Source organism: Sciurus carolinensis, chromosome 11 (assembly GCF_902686445.1).
Source record: "Sciurus carolinensis chromosome 11, mSciCar1.2, whole genome shotgun sequence".
Lineage (NCBI taxonomy): Eukaryota > Metazoa > Chordata > Mammalia > Rodentia > Sciuridae > Sciurus > Sciurus carolinensis.
Window position 1 is genome coordinate 108219553 of NC_062223.1, and position 15687 is coordinate 108235239.

The 15687-nt window shown below is 32.4% G+C and overlaps 1 protein-coding gene across 1 annotated transcript in view; it reads right to left on the reverse strand.

The window, feature by feature from the left end:
* The window catches only part of LOC124960418 (protein NPAT), a 62996-nt gene that overhangs the window by 11095 nt on the left and 36214 nt on the right, over positions 1-15687 (reverse strand). The window contains exons 3-13 of the mRNA XM_047519177.1: positions 15535-15595; positions 14451-14523; positions 12662-12702; positions 11967-12191; positions 10990-11071; positions 9936-10023; positions 9149-9240; positions 8527-8611; positions 5872-5968; positions 4977-5102; positions 1510-3180 (exon numbers count right to left, since the gene is read on the reverse strand). Of these exons, the coding sequence (XP_047375133.1) occupies positions 1510-3180; positions 4977-5102; positions 5872-5968; positions 8527-8611; positions 9149-9240; positions 9936-10023; positions 10990-11071; positions 11967-12191; positions 12662-12702; positions 14451-14523; positions 15535-15595 (2641 nt within the window). The remainder of the gene's footprint in view (positions 1-1509; positions 3181-4976; positions 5103-5871; positions 5969-8526; positions 8612-9148; positions 9241-9935; positions 10024-10989; positions 11072-11966; positions 12192-12661; positions 12703-14450; positions 14524-15534; positions 15596-15687) is intronic.

Genomic DNA, 15687 nt, shown 5'->3' on the forward strand with positions numbered 1-15687 from the left:
AAGCATGCCTAAAGCTCCATAACTAGGAGATCACATTGCAAGTACATCTTGACTCCTAGAAACAATAATGAAACTAATTAGAAATGAGTGGTTAACATTGCAAGTTTGAACCTTATACCAGAAAATTAGGATCCCAATTGAATGTTTTTAGCCTAAGACTATGCTCATAACCCCAACATATTATATCTTAATTGTATTGGTCAGAAAAGTTTCAGGGTAAGTGCATGATGGGACAAAACCACTGTGGGGAAGTCAGCCAGAATCTGTGGTTATCATAATTTAGCTCTGCCCTGCAAATGAGCTCTTTCCTAAAACACTCACTACTCCTGTCAGGGTGATCTCACTTTCATGTACACCCACTACAATCTCTCAAATTCCTATGTATGTTTGTGCTGCTTCCCTTGGTTATACACCTTGTTTCTCTAAGCTTTAGCTCAAGCCCCATATTCTTTACCAATTCTGACCTTTCTTTTATCTTCTAAAATAGCATTGAACAGACCCATCAAGTTTAATACTTAATTGCCAATATTTAATCAAATTTCATAGTATGCTTTATAATATAAGGGGGGACTAGGTACAAATATAATGCTCTAATAAAAAAAAAATAGGGGGGGAGGTGAGTTGGAGAACGATTATATATAGAAAAGTATACCGTGCCAAGCTCTCTATCTTTAAGGAATGCAAATCAAGAATGAGCAATGTGACAGATTTGTCAATCACATATAAAAGAGCATGTAATAAATGCCACAAGAACCCCCTCTGAACAAAGGATTCTAAAAATGAGAATCAATTCTAGATGGTGGAAGACAGTGAGGAATTAGGGTTTCATTCAGGGAGAATTCAACTTGCTTTAGAAAATTTCTCCAAATACATGATAATTTCCTTGAAAATGCCTACAATAGCTATTAAAAAAAAAAACATTTGGTTTTAGAGGGTATATTGGTATTATAGGTATGTTTGTCTTTCTTTTCTCTTTATTAGACATCAATTGAACAATAACTGTAGAAAGAAAAAAAATTAAACCACTGAAGTTCATGGCTTACCGTATTTAAAAGGTTTAACTGTGCAAGATAGACAATGTGCATATATTTATCTATGTGGATATGCTTTTTGACAGTAGTATTATACAAGGTTCTGCCACTTTGTGATATCATGGTTGTTATCTGTACTTTATCTTTAGTCACTCTACAAAGTGCCTGGAAATTCCTGTGATTATTATCTTATGGATGTAGGATAGAATAACCTGAAATATATTTCAGCATAAAATAGGTAAAATAACTTTTGTTGGCTGATATCTTTTTAGAAATAAAATCTTTTTAGCTCTCTCTTCAAAAAAAAAAAAAAAAAGGTTTAACTGAATAAATAGCTAGTACAAAGAGGAGACGATCACAAATTTCAGAGCATTTCTTGATAATCCATTAATTTATTATCTCCTTGTCAATGACTTCACACAAAGAGAAGTTAGATTCAAATCTAAAGAAATTAACTACAATATGTTCTTAAAATTACCTTGTGAAAAGTTTGGTGACACAGCTTGATTGACAGCAAATACATTGTTTGACCTTGGTGGTGTCTGTAACTGAGGTGGTGGAGGTTGGGCAGCTATAGGTGCAGAATTTCCAGGCAATACCATTACATTAGACTGACTGACAGTTGTTCCCAAGGCTGTGGTTGGATCAGTTACACATGTAGCTATAAGAATGTTATTTGAGTTGCCAAAAGTTGTGCTGGTGGCTGGCATCAACTGTATGTATCCTCCATCTTTGGAAACACACTGTGTAACATTGGTGGAAAAGGCAATGCCATCTTCATTCTGAGTGCTGTTTACTAAGGAGTCCTCAGGTTTGACTGCTAAAAGGCTTTGTTCTGTTGAAGCTGAATTCCCTGCTTCAGCAGATACAACAGTACCTGCAGTTTCTTCTGAAGATAGACATTTAACTAATTCTGCATTTTTGGCAGGGGATTTAGCAGGAGAAGACAAAATTATAGTTGGTAAGTTTTCTCCACTGATACTAGATACAGCACTGTTAAGTTCTGTATCTGAGGAAACAAATGGATCATCACTAATGATAATTTTGAGAGAGACGATATTTGATGTATCCATCTCTGTTGAGTTGTCACTAGAAGGTTTATCATCAGTATCTTGGGATTCAGGGTGAGAATTTCCCACTGAAGAACATCCAGATTCTAAAGGAAGAGAGTGACTATTTTTTATAGGATTATCTTCTGGGGGCATCAGTGCAACTTCCCCACAGTTCTCACTTCCACTCAAAGAGAGAAAAACAGCATCACCATCATCTTTCACAGAAGATGAAGGCTCTTGTGAATCCAAAATAACTTTTTCAGACTTGTGTGTCTTAGTTTCACCTTCCAGATGATTTAATTCAATAGATGTTGAATCATTTGATGGTTGTTTAATTGAAGAGACTGAATCTTCAAGACAAATTTCTACTTGTTGTCCAGATACATTTAAACTTGAACTTTCAATAGACACAGGTAATATTTTACTTTGAAGAGAAGAATTATCCTGGCAATCTGATAGTTGTGAAACAACTGCTATATTATTAATTTCAATTTTACTTTTGTGAATTTCACTAGAATCTGGTGACTTGGAACCATGGAAATTAGTTTTAAGTTTTACTGTATTATTAGAACTGTCACAAAATTGACTTTGTTTAGACGGCTTTCCAGTTAATGGAGTATTCTGGGACAAAAGTTGAGAACTTTTCCCAGACAGAATTATGTTTTCATTGTTAGTTTCGCTACCAAGTGAGACGAATGAAGTTATGGGTATATCAGGTTGATCAGACTGTAACTGAGATTCATTTGTAACATTGGGAGACAAAGAATTCTTTTCAACCTCTATAACCATTTCAGTTTCACTGGGCATATGACTTGTATATAATTCAGCACAATCTTGATTACATTCAGCATCAGAATTTCCTCTTTGGTTAAAATCATTCAAATTAGGCACAGATTCAAAGGTAATGTCAAGGTTACACTTCTGTTCAGGAGGTACAGCAGTTTTAAAGGGCTTTTTCTGGATATTAGAGCCTATTTGGGAAAAATTTTCCTGGGCTTCCTGTCTAAGCACATCGTGGTTGCTGCCATTCTTCAAAGCATTTAATGCATCTTCATTTTGATAAGATGTACAAAATGGGGGCTGACCAGGTTGACCATCTGCAAAATACCAGGATGTTGGACAGATATGGTGAATATGTTTAGCTTCTGAAGTAGTCAACTGTACTGTACAACCTATTTTTGCCAAGGAAATACTAGTAAGTATAAGTCTGATACTGTGTTTCTCCCATTTTGAGTATCAAAAAAATCTACGACTGTTTTTCTAATTATTGATGCCTCTTTCAGCAAGTGTCAAATTGTTTTCTGTGCTTGGAAAACAGAAAACAATGAAGAAAAATGTATAGCGGTTTAAGAACTAATATTTACTAGTAGGTAAAACAAAAACAACTGTCTCCAAACATCATGAGTGGTAGTGGTGATGTTGGTAGTGGTAGTAGTAGCCAATGGAGGAAGAAGTAATGTTTCAAAGGAGGCACTGTGTGACGTGATCTTGGGAAAAAAAAAAAAAAAAAAAAAGGAGGCATGATAGGATGGAGTAAGAACAAACAGTGTTTCAGAAAACAAGACAGCACTGATATACTAAGACTTATAGAGTTCACAATTCAGGACAGAAAATATTAACTTGAACAAATATGAACATATAGGGAAAACTCATAAAAACCTATGCCAACTATCATAATTGGTGACAGAAGTAAAATAATGTTATTGCCACAAATTCAGGGGAAGTGGTTTCTTAATGAAATGGAAGACTTCCTGAGAAAATAAGATTTCAAGTTTTGTAAAGGATGGAGTTTACATGATATATAATCTTTTAGACATAATATACAGTGAAACACACCCCATTAGAGCTCACCCTAAGAAGAAATGGGGAGAACTGCACTTTGGTGTTAGCAGAGGATTCAAAGGAGGAATGTAGTCTGAAATATTCCAAAACTAGTTTTTGGAAGACAAAATGTGAAAATTGAAAGCCATTAGTTTCTAGGGTGTGCAAAGAGGCAACAATATTTAAAAAGCAGGTAAGCAGAAAAGATGATTTAGCATAGTCTGCTGAAAAATAGAATGGAGGCAACACTGAAAAAGGCATAAAGTTTTCAAGCATGAGAAGCCAGGATAATGATCATCTCAGGAACAGTGATGTAAGGAGTAGTGATGAGAAGGGGTACAAGAGGGGTGCTGGCAGTGTCCTACATTTTTTGTACTTAGGAGATGGTTCATTAAGATTTGACTGATTGCACTTGATAATTCAATAAGTCATTCATTTTTGTTGTGTAGTTCTGAACATGTATTGCATTTTATACAATAAGACTAAGTTTTTAAAAAAAATTTAGTATATTTTTTTTTTTTTTTACAAAAATCTAAGACTTATTTATAGCCTTTCTTTATTCAGTAAGTGGTTAGTGTGGGTTGTGTGTGACATTTGTAATCCATAAGCATAGAGTAGGAATATAATCTAAAATATCATAGATCCTCAAATTCAAAACTATCACTATACTATATAATTTCCTCTACACAAATGAGATACAGATGCTGAGCCATCAGCTAAACTCACTTATTAGGCTGAAGAATTTCTATCAAATATGAACTTTGTAGATCAGGGATTAGAATTTGTAGCTTAATGAAATTATTTTGTTATCAACTTTTGTTCAGCTAGTCAACACTACTAATACTAAATGGTGTATGCCAAGAATCTACTACATTATAAAGGAATGAATACTAAAAATACGCCTTTATAATCAAAGTACTAAAGGTTTGGGAGTAATTCTTCTTAATGGAGAGAAAATTAATAATACAAAAATGATTTAATGTGGTAATTTAAGTAACTTCCAACATAATATTTTCTGCCTTTGAATTCTGAGATTAATATTAATATTTTGATTGATAAAATCAGTTCTTACCAGATTCTGTTTCAAATGAACTTTTAACTGCTAAATTAGTTTCTTCTGTTAAGACTATATTGGAATTGGTCTCTATATGCTGACTTGTAATACTTTGTGACATACTTTTATTAGTCTTTATTTTACCTGTTAAAAAAGGACAAGGAAATAATTAATGACAAAAATAAACAAGCACGAATTAGTACTGCTTGAGTGTAGTCAAATGTTTAACTCTGGCTTTAATTATAGTTGTTCAAGATGTTTTTAACATTTTGCTTTGCAAAATATAATATGTAAAAATATAAAGATCTTCCCTTTTTTTTTTTTTTAAGACACAGGATCTCACTGTTTTGCCTAGGCTGGTCTCAAACTCCTGAACTCCAGGAATCTTCATGCTTCAGCTTCCCATTTGTCAGGAGTATAGGCATCCACCTGTAGGAGTACAGGCAGGCCACCGGGCTAGGACTGGTGAGTTCTTAAACTTTAGATCAAGATCTGGGAGGCCCAAGAATTTGCATATTTACCAAGTTCTCATATAATGTTGACACTACTAGCTTGGGGGATTATACTTTGAAAATTATTGCTCTAGATCATAGAATTCAAAGCAATGGTTGGTATTTTATATTCCTTCTGTATTGCTCAATTATATTTATCTATATTGTAGTAGGCCTCAACACTTTTCCTCTTGACTAGCCAAAATGCTCACAAAAACAAAGAGTAATGATGTTGTCCAGGTTTACAGTTGATATTTTTTCAAGTATAAACATAACAAAACAGAAATCCCTTTATATGTCCATACAATGCTTGCTTTAAGGAAACTAACTTTTTCAAATGCTGTGTTATGATTCTTCACTTAAGTTACCAAGGAAGCCAGAGAATTTTTTATCCTTCTATCTTGAATAAATGGTGTACTTACCATAGTCAAAGAGATCAAAGAGTGCCTGAAATGCTGGGTCTGATTCTGTCTGTTCCAATATATCCTGAATAGCTTCTTCGGACATATGGATTTCACTCTGTAAAATAGAAAGAAGTGAAGGTGTGATCTTAATTGAATTAATAGTTTAATACCAGAAAGATACTTACCAGTCATCTTATAATCTTGCTATTTTATGTAGAAGCACTTCTTTCCAAGAAAATCTAATTATAATAATACGCTCACTTAAAATAAAATAAGGACTAGAAAATAGAAGGTTAATGTTCTTTAATTCTGTTTCCTGGTTAATTAATCACTTTGGTGAATATATTTCTGAACACTAACATAAAATGAATGTAATTATGTGTATAGTAAAATAAAATTACATTGTAATGTTTTATAATTTGTTTCCTTCACATCAATTTACTACGGACAAACTTTATAGGTTCTTCATAACAAATCTATCTCATTCCTTTTGTCTACTTTGGTCCCTTCATATTAAATGTTTCCTTAAAATGTTGAACAATCCGTGCTTATCTGCTCACATTTAAAAGTAGCATGCCAAAAGTTACCTGTAGGCTCTGTGCCAAATAGGTGGAGCTGTGGTATGAGCTTTTCAACTATAATCTAAGCTGTAAATTAATCTCACAGAAACATCTGTAAGATTTTTAGTTCAAGTAAGATTCTTTTTTTTTTTTTTTCTTCTTTAAGTACTGGGGATTGAATCCAGTGGCACTTAACCACTGAGCCATATCCCCAGCCCTTTTTATTTTGAGACAGGGTCTCACTTAATCACTGAGGGCATTGTGAAATTGCTGAGGTTGGCTTTGAACTTGTGATCCTCCTGCCTCAGTCTCCCTAGTCGCTGGGATTACAGGCGTGCACCACCATGCCCAGCTAGTAAGATATTTTGATGGGAGAATTTATGACTGGCAACAGTATTTCTGGAAGAGAGCAAGGAATGTAGATAAGACAAGGAATTTACCTCCTAAATTTTTCACCTTGTCCTTCTGTTTGTAATTAGACGTTTACATTTACTTTCAGAGGTGCTGCCTGAGCCTTCTGGGATTTCTAGGTTGTAAATATGCTTTTTTATGAGCTTTGTCTTTATTGAGAATCCTGGGCCTATTAAGTCAGGTATCACTTGTCCATTTTAGCTTCTAACAACTGTTCTTCTGTTTTGTCTTTTGTCCTTGGGCTTAAAAAAAAAGTGGGGGGGAAGCCCTCTGCTAGTTTAGAAGTTATTTAAATCTAAATTTTAAGCTTTTCATAAATATACAATATTATGAATGACCAAAAACAGAGGATTATGTTTCTGCTTTTTTGTTTTTTGGTACTGGGCTTTGAACCCAGGGGCACTAAATTTATCCAGTTCTTTTTTTTTTTTTAAATTTGAGACAGGGTCTTAAGTGGCCCAGGCTGGACTTGAAATTGTAATCCACCTGTCTCAGCTTTCCCAGTAGCAGGAATTATAGGTACACACCACTGTGGCTGGATGTGTCTTTACTGTATTATGTAATGGCCCTGATTATGGTTCGTACCTGAAGTACTGGTAGAGAAAACAGCAAATATTTGGAGACTATAAAAATTTTAAACGGAGAATATATGTTACAGGTTTGAGAAGCTTTTTAAAGAAGTAGTAGTAGAACTGACATCTGATGGGGGTGGGGGGAAATCAATGGTTTTTAACCTAGAATTCACTAATTGAAAAAGACCTGTTATAATGAACTCACATAGGAATGTTAACAAAAATCTTCACAATGTCCAAGATTACAAGTAAAAAGATTACAAGATTACAAGTAAAAGCATGTACAGTTGCCTCTTCAAAGAGCACATTTTCACATGAACAAGTCTTACAAGATTTACTAAAAGATTCCTCCTTTTTATCAACTCATTCTCTTTTTAATTCACCATCACTGAATAGGAACAGTGACTACAGACCCTCTATTTCTTCTATTAGCAGTAAGCCTCACACAGACAACTATTTACCTGGTTAATACCTTTGTTTTTGAAAAGTGTTATTATGTGTATTTATTATTTATCTCTAACATATTACCCACATTGTGTCTTTAAATTATTATAGTAAGCAGCATTGTAACAAATGTAACAAAACATGGTATAGTAAATGTAATAAACACATTAAAGATAGACAAAACTACTAGGACATTTTTAAGTATTAGTACTTAAAAATCCAACACTGATTTTTTTTTTTTTGTTTTTTGGGTATGTGTTTAAGAATGTTTTACTGGTTTCTGGTAAAGTTGGTTAACTATTAGATGGGTTAGAAATATTTTATTACTGTTACTACTTAGGTAAAATATAAACTGACTCTCAAAAGTCACTATCCAAATGTGTTCAGAAACAGATCCTATTTGGATAATAAAGCTGTATCCTAATTTAAAATTAGATTTCTTTCTTTTTAAAATTTGTTTTAGTTGTTGATGGATCTTTACTTATTTATATGTAGTGCTGAAAATCCAAAGCAAGTGCTCTAACACTGAGCCACAATCCCAGCCCCTAAAATTAGATTTCTTATATGTAATCTTCTGGCAATGATTTTGAAATAAAACTAAAACACCATCGATTTGAACTATGAATGTGTGTACTACACCCCCCATCACCATCACACACACACAGACACTATGTATCTACCCATACCGGAAGTCCAAGGAGTTCATCAATTGACGTCTCTGGCTCAGTAGGGTTGCTATCTGTTTGTTTAGGTACTTGAGCAATATTATCACTGTAATACAGAAAATATTTAGCATATGTTATGGTTTGGATCTAGAATGTCCCAAAAAGGATCATGTGTAGAAGGCTTAGTCCCCAGTGTAGTAATATTTAGAGGTGGGGAATCTGTGGAAGTGAGTGGATCGTGAGGGCTCTGACCTTGTCAATGTTTTAATTCATTCAGGGATTCACAGCCGAATGGATTAGTGGGAGGGGTTGGAAACTGTAGGAGGTAGAATCTAGTGGGAGAGAAAAGGTCCTTGGGGGTGTGCCCTTGGAGACTATTTTGTCCCAGTCCCTTTCTCTCTGCTTAATGGTCATGAAGAGGTGAGCAACTCTGCTCTGTCACACTCTTTCATCAGGATATACTGTCCCACCATGGGACCAGAAACACAGGAGTCAGGTGAACATGGACTTAAAACAGAGCCAAATAAATCTTTCCTTATCTGTTTTTCTTAGGTATTTTGTCACAGTTATGAAAAGTTAACTAGCACAGCACAGTTACGTAATTAGGCAAAAACAATTAGGGATTTTAGTTGGTAAAACTTACTTAGTCAAAAACTTATTAATGTTTTCTGCTAGCTTTTCTTGAAGAGATTTGTTGCTTAATATTTTTTCTCGTGCATTTTCAATAACCATTTGCTGAAAAAAAAAAGGTCTGCATTAATAAAGGATAGTAAAGAGTACTGTCTTACTTATTTTAAAAAACTAATCATTGGAACTGGGCATGGTATGTCTATAGTTGTAGTTACTAAGGGAGCTGACGCAAGAAGATCAATTGAGCCCAGGAGTTTGAAATCAGTCTGGGCAACAAAAATAAGACTCATTCTCAAACAAAACAAAGAACAAAACACCAATTAATAGAAGGTGGGTGGTTTTAATACACCTAACCTCAGGATTTGTGGTGGTTCCCTTCATATTAACATAACATGCTACAATTTTGTGTTTTTACAGATCTTTCACCATCTTTCTTCACTGCTTACAGAATACAGTTTCATAGGAATAACATGACCCCAGTAAATGCATTATATTATATGACCCAACAACAAAGAATTTAGTTTCTTAAATATACCAACATTTCTTATTTGGAGCATTTGTCCATGCTATCTATTCTGAACTTACTGCCTCCTATCCCAAAGCAAATCTACTGCAGTCTTACAGCACACTCTTACAGAAATACTGTATTTATACACAAAGATACTATATGTATGTTCATAATAAGCATATATTCTCATATACCTATTTGCATATATGTATATACACATTTATATATATATATATCAGAATTTATAAACTCAGGAATAATTCAAGATGCAAAGTTTGGGAAGGTCACTTACTTTTTCTACTGCAAATGCATTTGGATCCTGGAAATTCCGTATCGTTGAATGAGGCCCTGACAAAGTGACACTTTTCCTTTGAGATTCACTGAAACACATTTTAAAAGCTTGCCTTTTAACTACTATGTCTAACAGATTCAATGATAACTATACATACAGACATAAATTTAAGATCACCGTGGTAGAACACATTTTCTCTCTTTATATACAAACAAAAAGCAGCAGAATAGAAAGGGCATCATCACACCTGAACTCAGAAGAAAGGGATTTTGAGGTCTTGCTTCATCACTTACCATCTATGTAACCTTAAGCATGTAACATCTTATCCTCCCAACCACTTTATATTGGAGTTAAGACCAACTACATTATTGGATTTACAGAAAAATGGAAGTAAATAAATTATGTGTATAGACTTCATTAAAAAAAAAAAAGCCAAGTTTTCTGTATGTTAGAATCTGTTATTATTTTATGTGGTTAAGTGAGAAAGCTTGTAGTAAAAGAGCCTAGCAATAAAGGAAGCTTGTGATAAAGTCAACCTTGAATTAGAGATAACAAACAGTAAAAACACCCACTGATGGGCAGGAGAGAAATCAGAGGGAAAAAATTTTTTTTTAAAATGTCTTCTTTTTCTTTTCTAAAATATTCATCAAAAACACACAGGCTAGTCAACTTTTCTTGAAAGTTGTACCTGAAAAAATTCTATTAACTGAATGAAAGTTCTGTCTGTGTTTGTAGATAAACATAGTCATTTTTTATAATAATTTAAAAAGCACTTGTTTCAAAAAACCTGAGATGACATCAATTATAAGACATACCATTATTTTACATTACAACTTCAGAAAAAAAAAACTCCAATGAAACAATAATATGCCATTGATTAAAAGACGCAACTCGACTTCAATATATTTAGAATGTGAGAAAAGGCAACATGTTTCAGAATGGACATTGTAGTATATAGTCCCAAGAACTTAATCCAGTCTTGCTACTTCATTCATAAGGGAAATATCATGCTGTAATTCCTTGTTTCAACATACCCTTTATAAAAAGCATTTACCTTTTACGTCTACCGGGAGACATTAAACTTGCATGAGCTTTCCTTTCCTGAGGGCCAGGAATGATATTTAAAGTCTCTCCAGCTGTATTTAAAAAACAAAACAAAACAAAATGAAACAAACAAACAAAAAACCAATAAGCTAAGGAAATTAAACTTTTTTAAACCTGTAATGGGATAAGAAACATTAAATACTGATTTTTATTTTATATTAAATTCTGTAAATGTAGTTCTCATGCCTTAACGTTCTACAATAAAATACAAAATACAATAAAGTATCAACAAAACAAAAAATAATGCAGAATGAAAAAACATTAAGAAGTATAAACAAGGTCTTCTGAGTGTAGAAAAGAATTTGGAGAAAAGATAGAAATGAGGAAGATCTTAATGGATGGCAAAAAACTTTAGTTGTACAGAAGACTACTGGACTGGCAACTGAGAGAACTGATCTTGAAATTCCAATTTCAACTGTAATATAAACTTACTTCTTCCTTCTTGCTATCATGTACTTTCACTATATAATAAGCATACAACAAAGCAAGATGTACCACATGATTTCTAAGTTTATTAGCTCTTAAGAATCAGTCAAAAACATGTAGGTTTTCAACAAAGAGATAGAGGGGAGTTAGAAAGATATTTCTTATTCCAGGAGAGCAGACTGCCATAAATAAAAATTAGGAGGTAGTTAAATATAATATTTATTTTGTTTAAAATAAAATACAACAGTTTTTTTTTCTATTAATGCCTGAAATAAGGATTAGAAGAGAACTGAAGTCTGCTTCAGTTAAAATTAGGAAAATGAACTAAAATGATTCCTAGATTTTACATGCTTATTTTGTAACAAAGTGACATGAAGTCTATTCCACTTCTAGTCTCTCATCTTTTTATTTGGCTATAATTCTGTACTATGAGTATAGAGACATTAGTAGACCATTTCACTGATTAGCAATAAAATTTAAGAGAACAAAATTTATACTTACTAGTTACAGTATCTTGTGACTGTGTATGGTTGACCACTACAATATTTGACCTCATTGGAGTTGAAATCTGGCTAGCTGGTCTAATAGTTTGTGTAGCTGTCAAAGGAGAAGTGGTAAATTGTCCTGAAACATAAGGTAAAGTCAGTAACTCTGAACTGACGGGAGCTGTTTGAGAGGCAAGCCTTCTCTGTCGTTTGATTTCTGCAATTCCATTTCTTGTTCGGGCTGAAACATATGAGTATTAAAAAATTAATGTCAGTAATTCTGGAATTTTAACAAAATTTTTATCTAAATGATGCATGACCTATATATAATATGTAGCATGTACGGATTCAAAGATGGCCCTTAAACGTATCAAATAAATTCATGTGATAATTTCTTAGGAAACAAACTAAAACTTTATAAATCCAAGAGTACCTTTGTTCTGCAAAAATTCATGCTCATAATATCCTCATAAATTAAGAAATTCAAAATTATAGAATGAGAATAAAAAGATGCTACTACATGAGAGCCAATGGAAAAATATAGGGAGAATTGTGTATTATGATAAAGTATCTCCTAATATAATAATCATACTTAGAAAAAAGGTAGTTCAAACAAAACATACACTTAGCACATATGTTGTTAATTAAAATATTCATTAGATAGCTGGTGTCAGAAGTAATGCTGAACATTGGTTAAAGTTTTATACTAACCTCTCTGATTGGCAGCAAATCCTGGGGAACTCTGCATGCTCCTAACAAATAAAACAAAGTAATTATTCATTAAAAATTTTTGTTGTTGAGATACACTCTGGTTTAGTTATAGTCAGACCTGAGGCTAATTATAATTTAAAAAGCGATAGATCTCTCTCAGACAAAAAACACTAACAAGTTTATAAAACAATATTTTTATTTATAGATGGACACAATACCTTTATTTTATTTGTTTATTTTTTCATGTGGTGCTGAGGATCCAACTCAGTGCCTCACATGTGCTAGGTTAAGTGCTGTACCACTGAGCCACAACTCTAGCCCAGACTAAGTTTTTTGAGTAAGCAACTCTTATTTGCTTTTGGGGAAAGACAGTGACATAAATACACTCATACAACATATTATTCAACATGCATCAGAATGCTTTGACATTAATAGTTTAACATAATTTTAGGAATTCTATGTTTAAATAAGCTATATACAAAGTATATAACTTTTTAAATTATATTTTACAATTATAGAGATGCTCTCCCAATAAGAAATTCTGATTTCACACACATCACTATTTCAGAATCTCAAAGTTCATGTCAAAGGATATCCTATTTTAAAGAAATTTATGAGTATGAAATTATTCTATCTAATCTCTAAGGCAGAAAAACATAGGAAAACTCGCAGTACAAGCTAATCCTTTTTCTATGAATTGTATTTACTCACCCATGTATTTGGTAATCAGTCACAAACACTATGGAAAATGTGTTGAATAAGACTCCATCAACAAGCGTCATAAAACTTACTGAACTGAATAAGGTACTTTTAACAATATATGAAACAATTCTGGAAAAAAAAAACTTGGCTAAGAATTCTTTTTTTTTAAAAAAAGATGTAGTACCTGGTCAATAACTATCTCAATTTACACAGTATTTATAGATACTAAATTATGAATGTTATTGTATAACTAATTAGACCAAATGAAAAAATATTAAAAAAATGAAAAATAAAACGGGGCATAAAAAAATTGTGAATGTCTTTGAAGATTATTTGTAGAAAAGTTGAGCCAGGAAATGGAAATAGATAAGATTAGCAAATAAGATATGGTCCAGAGTTAGGATGAAAACATTTGCAGCTATTTTAGTAGTTTAAACTGAGGAAGAAAATGAGACCTCCGCTGAAGTCAGATGGGGTATTTACTTTTAACTTTACGAGAGAGGGTAATTGACTACGATTTTTCACAATCAACTGTCAAAATAAGAGATGTTACAAAATCGATATTAGTAGGGCTGGCATTCTTCCAAGGACACGGAAACTAGCATTTCTAGGCTGTGAAATATACAAAAGATATATAAGTACCATACCATGAGAAAATTCTAAAGATAGAAGATTCCAGAAGTAGCATTATTCATCAAGCTTGTTTCTTTATAAGGGAAGAACCAAACTGGACATTTAATATATTCATTCTCTGAATATTTTAGTTGTCTTAAGGAATTGACAATGGACGGGAATTAGGAGACTCATATTCTAGCCTAAGATCTGTCTCTAAATTGCTACAGAAACTTGAGAGGTTGTCCTCAAATTTCTATATAGCTCAATTTCCTCATTTGTAAACATTTTATTAAAAGTCTGCAGTTTATTTCAAATTATTCCAACTAAAGACAAAGAAATACCAATAACCTCTATATAATTTCAAAATTAGATAAATGTTATATATAGTGTAATATATGAGTCTTAAGAATTTTAAAACTCAAAATATGTTTGTACTCCAAAATCATTATACACATTTTAATAAGCTCAGTACCTGATCTGGGAAAGTGTGTGGTCTAACTTCTTCCACAGAGATGACATTATTGCTGGGACATCATTTGATGTTTCTAAATCAAAGGGAAAGAAACCAAGCTGGAGAAAATTCATCATTCAACTTGAACAAAGACAGAAAATAACAAAAAAAATTCTCTCTCAACTACTGAGATGATGTTGGGAACTGAGAAATAAGCCTGTTTGTAAAATGTCCTGCAAAAAGGTATAGTGGGACTACTTTTTTTTTTTTAAGTCTTTAGATATCAAACACAACATGAGTGAAAATGGAAATTCATATAAACTTGGACACATTCTTTGACTATTTTATATCATTTTGTATTAAAAGAGGACAAACTATTTTTGATCTTCCCTCTATCTGATGTCATCTGACATTCAAAAGTGAATTAAAATAATTTACTTCATAACAAATAATTATCATAAAGGTCATGCTCATTCTTTGTGAGTGTGGAAATATAATTCTCTATTTCCTTATGCTTAAAAATAGGCCTCAAAAATACCTTTTAGGTTTAAAGACTAAATGAGATAAAACATGAAAGCATCTAGTGCAATACTTACAGATAGTATTTAATAAATTTCTTTTATGTTATCACTTAATGTTAATTATTCCTTAATAGTTATTTGTTAATGTAAGTTATAGAACTAAACAATATTAGAGAATAAACAGAACTTTCCTCTAACTCATCATTAAATTAGGCAAGTATTATTTTACATTCTGTTAACCATGAACCAGGATTTTATGACTGGATCCTGTGTCCAAATTTAGATAATTAAAATGTTAGTTTGAAATTTCATAATATAGCAACACCTGTTCGACACTATAGGTAACATAGTTTTATGACTTTTTAGATGATTAAATTTGAGTTGTATTTATTAACATTAGATTTTGAAATTTATGAAGTACTCCATATAAAAAAAAATGGGATGTTCAGTAAAATTTATCTCATCATGAGTGAGACAAGTTTTCAAGGTGTTTACAGAAATTAAGATATTTTAAAAATTATTTCTAATTAAATCAATAAATGCTATATACATCAACAAAAAAATTCCTGGACCCGAGTTCTTACCTTTTGCTTTCATAGCTACATATTCGTTCAAAATTGTTGTCAAGTTTTTTCCAAATAAGGACTGAAAATAAAAAGATCAAACATTATGAAAATCATCTAATACTAATTAATTTCTCACTCTGAAACATTTCATCCTTCAAAAGTTAATAAAAA